At 39.1% G+C, this 13064-nt stretch overlaps 2 protein-coding genes across 2 annotated transcripts in view; one reads left to right on the forward strand and one right to left on the reverse strand.

The window, feature by feature from the left end:
- The window catches only part of LOC139142873 (transcription initiation protein SPT3 homolog), a 58745-nt gene extending 58189 nt beyond the window's left edge, over positions 1–556 (reverse strand). Inside the window, exon 1 of the mRNA XM_070713051.1 lies at positions 385–556. Within this exon, the coding sequence (XP_070569152.1) occupies positions 385–465 (81 nt within the window). The 5' untranslated portion in view covers positions 466–556. The remainder of the gene's footprint in view (positions 1–384) is intronic.
- A 73-nt stretch (positions 557–629) lies between these two features.
- The window catches only part of LOC139142872 (runt-related transcription factor 1-like), a 33600-nt gene continuing 21165 nt past the window's right edge, over positions 630–13064 (forward strand). Inside the window, exons 1-2 of the mRNA XM_070713050.1 lie at positions 630–1852; positions 3565–3669. Of these exons, the coding sequence (XP_070569151.1) occupies positions 1465–1852; positions 3565–3669 (493 nt within the window). The 5' untranslated portion in view covers positions 630–1464. The remainder of the gene's footprint in view (positions 1853–3564; positions 3670–13064) is intronic.

A 13064-nucleotide genomic window follows, 5' to 3' on the forward strand; every position in this document is an offset into this window, starting at 1 on the left:
ACATGCAGCTTTTGTATAATACACACAATGAATGCTGGTTTCCATGCCGCCGTATTTCAAAGCTTTCACCGGAAGTGCCGAAAATGTCATCGCTACTGACAGATAGAAGGATTGTGGTTTTGGACACAAAGTTGTCGAATTTCAAATTAGAGTTGCTAAATTGAGGGACATCTCCGGTGGGACAAAGTGAATTTGGTAACCACCTACGCCCTGTGTCAGTATGAACGACGTACATTCGATCAACGTGCGCTTTACTTGCAATATATAACTTGCATGTATTGTACTGTGCCAGCTACAGTACATCGTGCATCTGTGCAAATCCGTATCTGAACTGTGTATCTGACGAGGTCGAGACTTTTGAAGGTCTTGCGTAATTTTGATTACCTTTGATTCAAGAGGGGTACTACCTCCGCTCTGCTCCTTTGGCTTCTCGGCTTTCTTCGATTTTGCTTTAGGTTTCGTCATTTTGAGGGTTCTTTAATGAAAATTACTGCAAAAATACAAACTATCTCACTCAGTGGTAGTCGCCATTTTCTTACCATTGCGCACGCGTACGTTAGTCACTTATGACGTCTGCATATTAAATTAGATTTACTTTTGTGTAGGCGGAGATTACCCTGTTGACATTTGTTGTTATAGTAATCAAATAGGCGGGACTTAGAAGACGACGTCTATACATATTCTGTGCGGTTTCTTGTGTTGTTTATTGTCTATTGTTTAAGGTGCGCCGAGAGGTCTTTGTGATAGCCCAATGAACTTCCGTGTCACTAGCAGAAACGGCTAGTGTGAACGAACTCTCAGGAACCACTCATCGTCTTTCTTTGGAGGAAATCAGACTTCCCCGTTCGATGATTCGATTTTCCGGAGAAATCATAGTGACCGTATCGAGTATATAGCTGGCCTACTGCGTTAGTTCTGATTCACCTGGCTGAATCGATTATTTTACCGCTGTTACTTATCGGAACTTCAAAGATAGCTGGAAACCGCAAGAACCACGTGTTCTTGACGGTCGAGATGGACAAGCGTTACTGGTTGTCATTGGTCTTTTGCTTTGTGTGTCGCCCCGCCCATTCGTCGTCATTTTCTCCGTGCCAAAAGACTTTATAGTTTTCATTCATAACCCCCATGTCTCTCCCCACACACTGAGTCGACTAGTCTGATTGCGATACTTAGAGTGTGGGTACAGTAACTTGTGTCGTACAAATCCCCTTCGCGTTGAGCTTCAGCATCCACCCGAAGTGTCTCTGGTGGGAAGACCAAGCTTGGAAAATAGTCCGGTTTCCGCCAAGGCGACCGACCAACTGCGGTTCTGTTTCATGTGGTTAGGACAAAGCACGGGAGTGGTTGGCTTAAGATTTCCACAGCACATATTGCGCAGTAAAATTACCGTTGGCCGACTAGAGCACGTTTCTAAGTTTGTTGTCATTACGCCAAGGCGGTACGAGAAGTAACCCACAATTCCAGATGCATATCAAAGCCGAGGACCGACGCTATTCCCCCCTATCCCAGCCTCATCTGACATTGAAAATGGGAGATACGCACAATCGAAAGATTGTGTATCGAGGGGAACGGACTCTTATTGAAGCACTTTCCGAATATCCTGGTGAACTAGTAAGGACAGAGAGCCCAAATTTTGTGTGTTCGGTGTTACCATCACACTGGCGGTGCAATAAGTCGTTACCTATCGCATTCAAAGTCGTTTCTCTTGGAGAAGTTAACGATGGTACTGTCGTCTCCATAGCAGCGGGTAACGATGAAAATTTTTGTGCCGAACTTCGAAATTCGACAGCGGTGATGAAAAATCAAGTTGCGAGATTCAACGACTTGAGGTTCGTCGGTCGATCAGGCAGAGGTACGTAACGTACGAAGTTTTTGCTCTGGTGTTTATTACAGGAAATCAATGACTCGACAGACTCAATGAGCAGGATTTTGAACTTTTTTGAAGTGATGATAAAATGCATCGACAATCAGCTGCAGGAAGTTGGAGTCTGGGTGACCTCCCTATGGCTTCAGCGGAGTTGCCGATTGGCTCTACAACCTTCTGCCCCAAATCAGTTGCTTAATTACAACTACGATTTCTAGTGTGATGTGTAGGTTTGCCTTTGACGTGTTGAGAATACTGCGGCCACGTGCCGCTCTCCGCTGTTCCATTTAGCCGCCGAGGCCTGGCTATTGAGAACTACGCAAAGTGGTGCTGGCGCGCTACTAGTTTATGGTGCGTTGATGTGGATGTAGGTTAACCATAGATAGACGCGTCTGTGAGAAGTCTGACAAGCCAAGCCGCACACACATCACAAGGGAAGACATTCTCTATATGCGTACAAAGCTGTATCGGAAGGGGGCTCCGTTGCAGTGGCCGTTCATTTACACCCTGGCTCTTTTTGGAATTCTATTAAACTTTTTACCAGTTCAAATTTTTCCATCGAAATAGAACAAAATTGGAGCAACTTTTATTCTATTGTTTAAATTATTCAAAGTTTTGTAACAGAGTTACAAAATTTTAAAGTTGGTCAAAAACATTACTGTCGTCATTCTTTATAGTTTCCCCTTCCTCAAATGTAAACTGTTAATTTTTTTATTCATTAGTATCAGTATTTCCAAACAAGTGGAGTGATTACCATATTGACTTCCCATCAATTAACGCATTCTCAAGGAGTCCCTATAAACACAATGTAACAATGTACAGTAGCAGTCCATGCAGATAATTAGAGCTGAAACCTTCAGATCTCGTGTGGGTGGCCAAGTCCATGTATCTGTACAATAGCCACGTGCGGATTTGAAGAAAACACGAATCTGTCAGAGTTTTTTTTCTGAGATCTTGGACAATGGTGAAGTAGAACCAGATTTTGTGCATTTTTTCTTTTTTTGGTCAAATCCGAGCCCCTGAGTCACATATGTTGTGTTGTTGTGCTAGGGGTTCGCTGTTATTCATTTCCACGGATATGCCGTATCGCATTTCAATCCCATAGTAAGCATCAGATTTCTCACCTCAGAACCACTTTTGCAAACAATGTTAAATATTCCATTGATTCGGTGGCTAGTTGGGGGTGTTAAATGGGTCCAATGCACAGTTGGTGAACTCTGTACCACTGAACAACCCATTTCCTCACCCTGAACAGAACTATGCCAAGTATGCATGCAGTGACCCAGTATTACACCATCATCAGTGTATGATATTTGTGGAATTTCTCTCGCGATTTGTGAAATTTGTCATTTGAAACACATTAATAGAAAATCAACTATTTGAAACTTGTATGTAGTTTTAATATCCAAAGTGTGGCAGAGTTCTATAACATACTCTCAAGTGTTCAGTGAGAGCAAACAGCCAAGTGATAGCGGTGCTGACAATACCTATGTGTTCCTCCATTCAATTAGAACGCTTTACTCACATTCACGCCAAGTTCAAATCAATATTTTGACTGTGTAAATCAAAATGAAATCCAATATGAACTTTGGGATTTAATCTACCCGACCCGACAACAAAAGGCACGATGCGAAACTGAATGGCACACTTGGCTAAGGACAAGATTTACCAGCCTTGTCTCTGTTCTAATTACGTTGCAGGTAAAAGTTTAACGCTAACAATTACTGTGAGTACAAGTCCCCCTCAAGTGGCGACGTATAACCGTGCAATTAAAGTAACAGTCGATGGACCAAGAGAACCTAGAAGTAAGCTTGATCTTTTTTTTCTTCTCAAACCCTCATGCCAGTCTTTGTATCATGCTATCATTGTTATGGCAAACCACAGCCACTCTTTGTATGCAGACTGTGGTAGCCTTCCATTCATCTAACACTTGCTTCCTCTCCTTTGTTCTTCAGCTTTCTCACATCTTTTTTGTGTGAACAATTAGTGAAAAATCTTTCCACTCCTTTTACTTCTTTGGATGTGGAAAGTTGTACCTAGTTTTTGTTCCTTTTTGTGTGTGTGTGTGTGTGTTTTTTTTTTCAATTTATAGATTTCTTTCTGGCGAGAATTTCACAAAACAGTTCAGGGCCCATGGCTTGAACAATAGGCAACTTGGATCGCCTTCCACATTCAAAGTAAAAATATAACAAAGCCAAATATACAATATTTTCATATTTTTTTCTTTTTATCCATACTACAAATGATGGTTTGAACAGTACTGATATAGCTTTTTGATCCATTTATATCTACTGCAAAATATTTCACATGCAAAAAAAAATTTCAGTCTGTGAATTTTCTGTGAAAGTTTGTTGTTTTTGCACACTTTGAAAGCATTGCAGATGAACAGACGTTTCGGTGGGTTCCTATGAAAGCTCAATTTCAGAACACATCGCTTTCATTAATATTGTACAATTATTTGTGCGCTGCAAAATTGCAGCCAGCAATCTGATGTATAGAACAAAAGGTATGATGTTTAAGTTAGATTGTGGTCGCAGTTTGGTGTGCATTTGGCTTTTGAGGTTTGAATGCAATTCCAAACATGGTTGGCTGGATGATGAGGATGCAAATAAAGCAGCGTTACCGTAGTCACAGGCTACCTGAGCCGATGATTCATCAGTCAATGTTACAAATTCACATCACTTAGTCACAATTGTTACTCTGCCATGTATCACACATCCCCCTCTGCCTTGCCTCGCCCCCAGTTCTCTCCAAAACCCTGAATGAGGTGCAGGCTCCCCTTTGTTAATGGCTCTGAGTCCTTCAAAGGCGTGCATAAGCATAACAATCAAACGGGACTAGATTTTGCTGCAATAACGTGACTTTCTCTGAAAATGTGTCTCTGATTTTTTGGGGGGAAAATGATCTAGGTAGCCAGGCAGAAACTGTGTTCCTTTTTGTCATTGTTCAGCTACACTGTGTTAACCTTAGGGTGAACTTTTTCAATAGAACATGGAGCGCCTACTCTGACATCGCAACCAACTAACTAAAAACTCTATGTCATTAGCAAGGAGCAAACCCTCATTTTAAAACACATTCCAGTTGCAATTATGTCACACAATAGAGCCGTGAACCGTTAATCATTGTTGTTTTAAAAACATGTCATCTAATTAATTAGCAATTAATGAAGTGTTTCATGGGTTGATCTCATTTCTGTTGTGTTGCTTTTATTGCCAAAAGGGGTAACGGTGTCAGACTCTTTATTGTAATTATGGCAACTTTTGTCACTTCATGGTGTGGTTAATTGGTGTGAAAAAACACTAACATGGTGGCGTCAAAGGTCAAACAAGGTCACAATGGCCAGGTTAGATTTCAAGCCAAGAGTTGAAGGGAGTTCCTACATCAGTCGAACACAGAAGGTTTCGCTTCGCAGCCTTGAAGTATAAAAGTGACTCATTTAAGGGAGTCAGGACAGGAAATAACAGAAATCTCATTCATCATAAAAATATTTGAAGATTAAAGCTGACAATAGTTAATCTGATCGGAGATACCAATCACATTTTCTTTTCTCATTTTAAAATCCAGATATAGGATCAGATACTGAAAGCAATTGTTAGTATAACCATCATCATCAGCGTTAAAACTCGCTGGCTGAGAGAACTTTTTAGGGGATCATGATGAAAATTTGTCATGTGAAATTACATTTTGTGATGTGGATAATGGCTGCCAGAAATTTGGATATTCTGGGGGTGATATTCGCTTGAAATTACGCGAGTAGATCCAGGCTGGTCTTTTGAATCGGAGTCAGCTTTCTTGATGGAAAGGAAATACCCTGACGAAATAGATTTGAGAAAGTGCAGCGAGATATTGATAAGCAGTTACAAATCATTGAAAAGCGTCAATGCTGGCCGCGGCACGGCTCTATCCGGATGACATTTTGGTGATTTGACCTGTATGCCATGACCCTTAGCACGCCCAGGCTCGGCTGCTTCAATGCCTACAACCATGTACAATGTACATATGTATAGACATTGATGTCACAGAGGAAGACAGGGGCTATTCAAAGCGGGAAGGAAGTTACGTAGGTAATAGTGCTGTGTGAATCAATGGAGGATGTGAGGTATTGAGTTCTTCAGCTCAGCAATCAATGCTTAAGTGAACTGTAAATGTGCCTAAGTGTGACTGAGTGTTGTCTTAGCTGTCCCTTTTCCTGTGTCAAAACCCAAACTGGACTCCCATACTCTCAACCCTCTCAACCCGGCCTGATCACCGGGTGCGTTTTTAAACCGCCAAGCTAGGGAGACACAGCCATTAGGACTACCCCGGGTGATCATTTTTACTCACTTTCTTTGCAGAATGATAACTGGCATTGTCTAGCTTCCCACTCCTGAGCACACAACTGAAATTTGAAATGCAAATTTGAATACTCCTAGGTTTTTTGGGATCCAGCTCCATTTTGCATTTGTAAATGTCTTTTCATTCAGTTAACTTATCACTGTGGTAACGTCTAGGGTAATTTTGCAGTGAAATATGGAACTTTCTATCCTAATTGTCTAAAATACAAAGAAAGAGTAAATGCAGGGTTTGGATGAAGATCTTTGAAAAATTTTTGGTGTGATGTGTGTTTTAAAGGGTGTTTTGATTTTTTACTGTAGCTTCTGTACAGCAGATATCAAAAATCTGACAAAAACTTGAGACAACTTTCACATCACACCAAAAAACAGTGAATTATATTTTGGCAGTGAAGTAAGAAAATAGGTTTTTAATATTGTAAACCTAAGCAGATGGCCAACAGTTAAAAATGATGAATTTTTGTGTGAGCACTGTCAATTAGTTTGGGGGTTTGTGGTTTGGTCGGGAGACAAGACCAGACAATGGGGGCAATCTACGAGGGGCTTGGAGGCAGCCTCACAATTTCCACCTTAACAGATGGGCAGTGAGGGTAGACCGTTCTCAAGTGGGAGCTGACATTTCTACCTTCTCGTGAAATCTCTCCACCATGTCAACTCAACTCATTAAAACAAGTTCATCAGTACACACGGTGACAAGTTTAGTGGTTATTGTGAGCTAGTAAGATCAGCCATCGCACACACCACACTACGGCATAACCCCATTCACCTCTACCAGGCTCTACTCAATATGTGCCCGTAGGGTAGAGCAACTCTATTGTTGCCCGCTACTGTACAAAATTAAAGAGTTCTAAAAGTTGGACATTTTATCAATATTTAATTTGTTTCTGGCTTCTGTTTTTCTCTCTTAGCCAAGCATATTGCATTGTGTTCGGAAGTGTTATACTCGCTACAAAAGGACTCTAAAGACAGGGACTAGAGTGCACCTAGATACAGCACAATTCAAAACGCTATGCAATTGATTATTGTTCCATAAATGGTCTAAACCTTCAATGTTGTGACTCAAAGTATACTTGATTTGTTAGCACAATGCTGCCTCTGCCGTGGAAGTTGCGGAAATTTGTGGCGAGAGCAAATTTTTCTTTGAGCAGAGCACCATGGCTCTTGCTCTTTGTCGTCCTGCAGAGAGTTGTTAACATGTGGTTGAATGGAAATGCAATGTTTTGTTTGGAAACGGTGAAAAAGATTATTAGTGTATGTTCTGCTGATTTCCTACGCTGATTTTTTTCCTTTCTGTCAATTAAGTCACCTGTATGCCAATGATTAGCCTGGTTTAGTCAATGTGGAAGTACAAAACTGAGCGTTGAATGCCCGCATTTTGTGTCAAGATTATGACAAAGATACTCAATACAGGCTCAAGGTACTGCAGTAACATGTTATTAGTATTCAAACAAAAGTTGATATTTGCTGCACCAAGTTTTTGTTTTCATTAGACAGAAGAAACGTTATGCTACATGTACTTGTCCTAATTGTCAACTTGCGACATCCCAGAATTCCCTGCTCAACATGTCATACTGTCCCAGAGTGCAACACACAATACCCCTAGCTGTGCAAAACTAGTTGGTAACAATTGTAAAGCAAAGGTTTCTATAGAGAATTATTATTTAGCGTATGAAATGAAGAACTCTTAAAACTTGTAAAGGTACTTTTGGGTACTTATTTGAAAGTGAAATTTAAAGTGTGAAAACTCTTTCATCACTCTGTCAGTCCATCACTCCTTCCAAAAGTACCCCCTAGTCAAGCTTTATTTACTCTACAATAAAAATACCCTATTTCTCTTCTATTCCATCCTCCTCAATCCTCCATTCTTTTGATGCAAATATTCCGTCCAACTCCATCCCTATTCCGCTTGTACAAGCACCCCATTTCATCCCAAAGTACCGGATATTGTCCCAATGCTATTTCGCCATTTGTAAGTACTCACAACCTTATTTCTTGCCAGTTTCATTCAAGTACATCAGATACCATGTTTTATACTTTTGCAAGCTCTCCTACACTCCACAAAAAGCGAGAAAACTGGCTATTTTAAACCCCCATCCACCTTCATCTTAGTGTCTTATTTCATGGGCAACATAACAATTATCCCTTTCGTCCCAATGGGTTAACCCGACCCCAGAGTTTTCAATGGTAAAATTGGACCTGGTGTACAGCGAAATAGGGTGAAAAGGTTATAACATCAAAGTATCAAAGTAGTAAGATGGTTGCATGCTTGAGTGTAAGATTTGTAACAGTGTACCAGAATACTGTACAATACTTTGATCAATGTTGTGACGTTCGGATAACATGTTTTGATAGATAGATGGTTGATGATGGTTGATGACAAAATGCTTTGATTGATAGGTGTTTAAGAGTTTGATTGACGTTAATGGAAGTAAAATTCAATGTTTAAATCCGATTTCAAGGGACATGAATGTCATATTCAAGATATGTATGTAAGTTAATTTGAAATTGAATAAAAAATCTACAATTGCAATGTATGTAACACTTGTATTGAAATTAAACTAGTCATCAGAGATGGGGAGTTACGGATTATACTCCATTAAACATTTATAAATTATAGTTGAATAGAAAATAATAAGTTTGTTAATTATTAAGTATAGTTCTTTAAAATTTACCTGATTGGCAGTTTGATAATGCTTTTGTGAAAATGAATGACAGATGCAGCAATGCCAATCGGGGAAAAACATGAAAGAAGTTGAATCTTTCATCAAGTGTTACAAGCATATCCGGATCTGATGAATTTTTCTACCATCACAAGTAATTTTCTTTTGAAGCCCAATGCTCTGTGGAAAAAAAATATCTTTCAGTACAGAAATTTACAGATTAGGAAGAGACAGTATGGTAGATGTATTGATAGGACAGTGATACGGTGATGCTAGATTTAGAGATAATGAGATCCTGTGATCGACACCCAGATATGTATGTATATGTCTGTCACAGAACCGTACAACATTGCTGGATATAGTAATAGAAGTTGTTGGCATATGTGCAGATCAAAGCGCTGTCTCAAAACATGGTAGTTTCGTTTTTTTTGTCGTTTTGTTTCTTTTGTAACAGCATATTGCCGAAAACACTTTTAACAAAATAGGTTGTAGATCAGCCTTTGTCGGACCCGTGGAACACATCAGTCAAAAAAGTTGCATTGTTAGCGATACCCACGTGCAGACGCATGTACCCATAGCCAGTACATCTGAGTTGAGGGATATTTTTGCAATTTCGATAAATATAGACAAAGGCAGACAGCTTGCATCAGTTTTCTTAAATTGTCACCAAATTTAACAAAGACAATGCACGTTTTCAGGGATGGAACGTAGTTTGAGAGTTTGGAAAGCCTAAAGATTTTTCAAAAGTAAATATGCAAATGCATCTCTGACGCACAATAAATCATGCATGTTGCAAGACAAGAGAATGGTAGTTTTTATTGCCTACCAGTTCTTATCAACTTTTGGCATCTATAATTAGAATTACGCAAGCGATACTGTGATGGTAGTTACCCACTTAATTGTAACCTCTTGTTTGTTTTTTGTTTACGATTTGTAAACATATTATATACAATTAGTTTACATAAAAAAGTGGACATTGTTGCAGATGGACGCAATCAATGATTTGATGTGTGTTGTGTCTGCAAAATTGCGCTTGATCTACATTGTCATGGTAACATACTTGATGTCTGACGTTGTCGTCATATTCCTAGCTTAGGGCTTCACTGTGGACAGTATCTACCAATTTTATTTGAATTTTGTTGAAATATAAGATTGTGATCAGGAAAACAACTCCAAGTTTTGCCAGAATTTACACTTAAACCTTCATTAGGTGTAACATTTGATGAATTTTCCAGTATCTTTTTGTTCTGTCTATAAAATGTATTTTTTAGTTTTGATCACAAAGTCGTGCTGAAATACTGAGTATTTGACTTACCAATATCGCCTGAATTTCTGTCATACCAATTATGTTTAGTAAGCTTACACTTTGTTGCTCATAATTTAAGGAGAAAAACAATAAAATGTATTTGTTTGTAAACAAAATGATGAAAGTATTGTCCATAAAATGTAATTGTTTGCAGAACAAAACAATTAAAATATTATCTATAAAATGTATTTGTTGAAAAAAATTATGGTAATATTATCCAAATTTACAGCCTTTGTCCTTTTATGGTGCATCTCTAAGATTGCAGAAGCTTGAGAACTGACCCAGAGAAATGGGCAGTGAACTTCCATGATACCTGATACAGACTCACACTCATTTCCTTAAAAAGCGGGAACTGCTTTCTCTGTTAGAGTAGGGAATGAACTGTCAAACGGAAGGAAAAGGTTACTAATGATCCAGAGCGACCCAAGTCCATCCCGGCTCAGCTTAACAATAGTTCTGGAAATCCTACAAGCCTGAGACTTTGTGTGAGCATACCGGTCTCCGGATTCAACTCAATTATTTAGAACTGACATTTTATGACAAAACAGAAGGCCAAGAAGTCATCATGTGGGATGTTTCCTCTTTTTTTCCTCTGCGAAGATTCCAGTTATAATCCGCGCTTTAATACTGTAGTAATACGATAAAAGGAGACGCAGCCCAGATTACAGCTCTAATCCATGATAATCAAACCTAGTAGTTCACCTCACTCACCCCGTATGCCATCTACGAATTTAGCTCACTTCTTTTACTGTATTTGACTAATTCCGAGCTCTTACTTCGATAATATGCGACAACCTCAATACAGCATGTCAAGCGTAATTTTGTTCCATGTGGATGCTATGAGAGAAGAGCCATCCCCTGCATGCTCCGTCGTCAAAGCTTTTCTGCTATCACTTATATGTGCAATGACACAGGCTTTAAGTGGAGAACAAAATAGACTGCTGACAAAGCCCCGTCACCTATTGTGATATCTACTGTAGCAATGCTGTGATCTAATTGATTGCAACATCCTTTTTAGCTTCAATGCTCTAGCATTTTTCTTTTGCTATTTCCATGGCAACGGCCAAGGCAGAAGTGGATGCAGTGAAGTTTCAGTGTCAAGTTTGATGAGCCAAGGATCAAAACAGTTAGACCATTAAATTTGTGTAACAGTTTGGTGTGGCACGAAATATTGATATGTCTGGATTTGAACTTGAATGGATGGCTAAATTTGTAGAGTAATTGAATCTAGTTACTTTAATGCACCGTCAGTGATCAAAGTCTGTATGACTAATATAAGGTTACATTGTAGCAGAAAATTGTCCCAAAAAACTCTTCAGCTTAGCCGTAAAATGTGATCAGACAGGCTGTTTAGCACTTGATAATCTCTGCAAATTGAATCCATAACACTAGCTAATGTTTCATTAAAACCACCATAAACACTGCCAAGAGTTTCATGGGGTGAGAAGTAAGCTTTCCTACTGAAAGACCACAGGCAGATGATAATTTAAATTTGGAATGGAGTGATATTGTTTTTATGTCAAACTGTAACGCCCTAGTGGGTCTGATGATAAATCAATCATTATGGCAGTGTCTATCAGAATTTATCTTTCAAAGTCAAAATAATGATTAGTTCGTGAGACATCAAGCCATCAGTTCTGTCTGCTGCACAGAAGCTGTCCATTCTGATTTGTTTAAACCTCCGTGGCATGGAGGTTTCTCGCAAACTCTGTTGTCACTCAGACCTAGGATGATGAATAGTGTCAGAGTGGTGAGCTGTTATCAGACTCAATATGGGGAATGTTGGCTCACTTTTCTATCCATATTGCGTACTAATTGCAACAAATTTGGACACGTGCTGCAGTCAAGATTAATTCTTACGCCGGCCATTGCCAGACGTGGATTCACACTTTGAAATCAGCGCGTGGTTCGAGAACAGGGCATGCTCACTCAGAATGCTAGCAATGGTGTGCGTAGTATATCACTGTATCAGAGTCACTTTGCCGTTAAAAGCATGTTATAACAGTGAATTATCGCGACCTTTTTGGCCCGGCCGTTTTTCGTATCAGAGTGGTATTCAGGTGAAAAGTGCTGATACACCGACACTATTGTCTGCTAAACTATTTAATGAAAAGCCAGAACCCTGATATGATCAGGGGTATTTCTTGACTTGAGTGGAAATGTCAGGTCTGAGAAACCACCTCACTTTACATCAATGTAGTGGCTTTACCACCCGCTCCCCTCACATTCAAAGTTTTTTGTTCCTACAACTCATGTAGCAATCATTGTTTTACTCCAGTTTTAATAGTAATTAACACATTGCCCAAATGCTCTAGTTATCACTACTTTAATTATGGTAATTGCAAGATTGCTAGTTTTTAATAATTTTGATCTTTACAATCTGGAATATTGAAGATTCAAAAAATATATTTTACAGTTCTATGATCAAAGATGCAACCCTTTTGCCAAACTTTAAACCCTTGTAATCTTGTTTTTTAGTTCAGAATCAAATTGAATTCAATCTTATACTTTTTTGTCTTGTGATTTTCAAAAGTGCATTTTTTTCTTTTCGACTTTATTTTCAAAAGCAAAGATGAAACCGTGCCTTGATTTAACTATGATCAGAAATGCCACAAATAAAGCATTTTGTTTGAATAGAAATGCGTGCAAAAAATTTGAATTACCACTATTGTGTGTCGGTGTGCGGTAAAAGTTGGCCGGTGAATTAGGCTCTGAGTGTGAGCATCAAGAAAACATCTTTAAATTGATGATGTCAATGAAATTTGTGACAGCACGTCAGTTTAGGATTTTAATTACTCAGCCTGGGCTGCAATTTGACAACACGTCAGAAACCAGACTTTTATTTATTGGAAGTCGAACTCTTTGCATTGAATGCCAGATAGAAATACACATGCCTTGAAAGG

This window comes from Ptychodera flava, chromosome 10 (assembly GCF_041260155.1).
Source record: "Ptychodera flava strain L36383 chromosome 10, AS_Pfla_20210202, whole genome shotgun sequence".
Lineage (NCBI taxonomy): Eukaryota > Metazoa > Hemichordata > Enteropneusta > Ptychoderidae > Ptychodera > Ptychodera flava.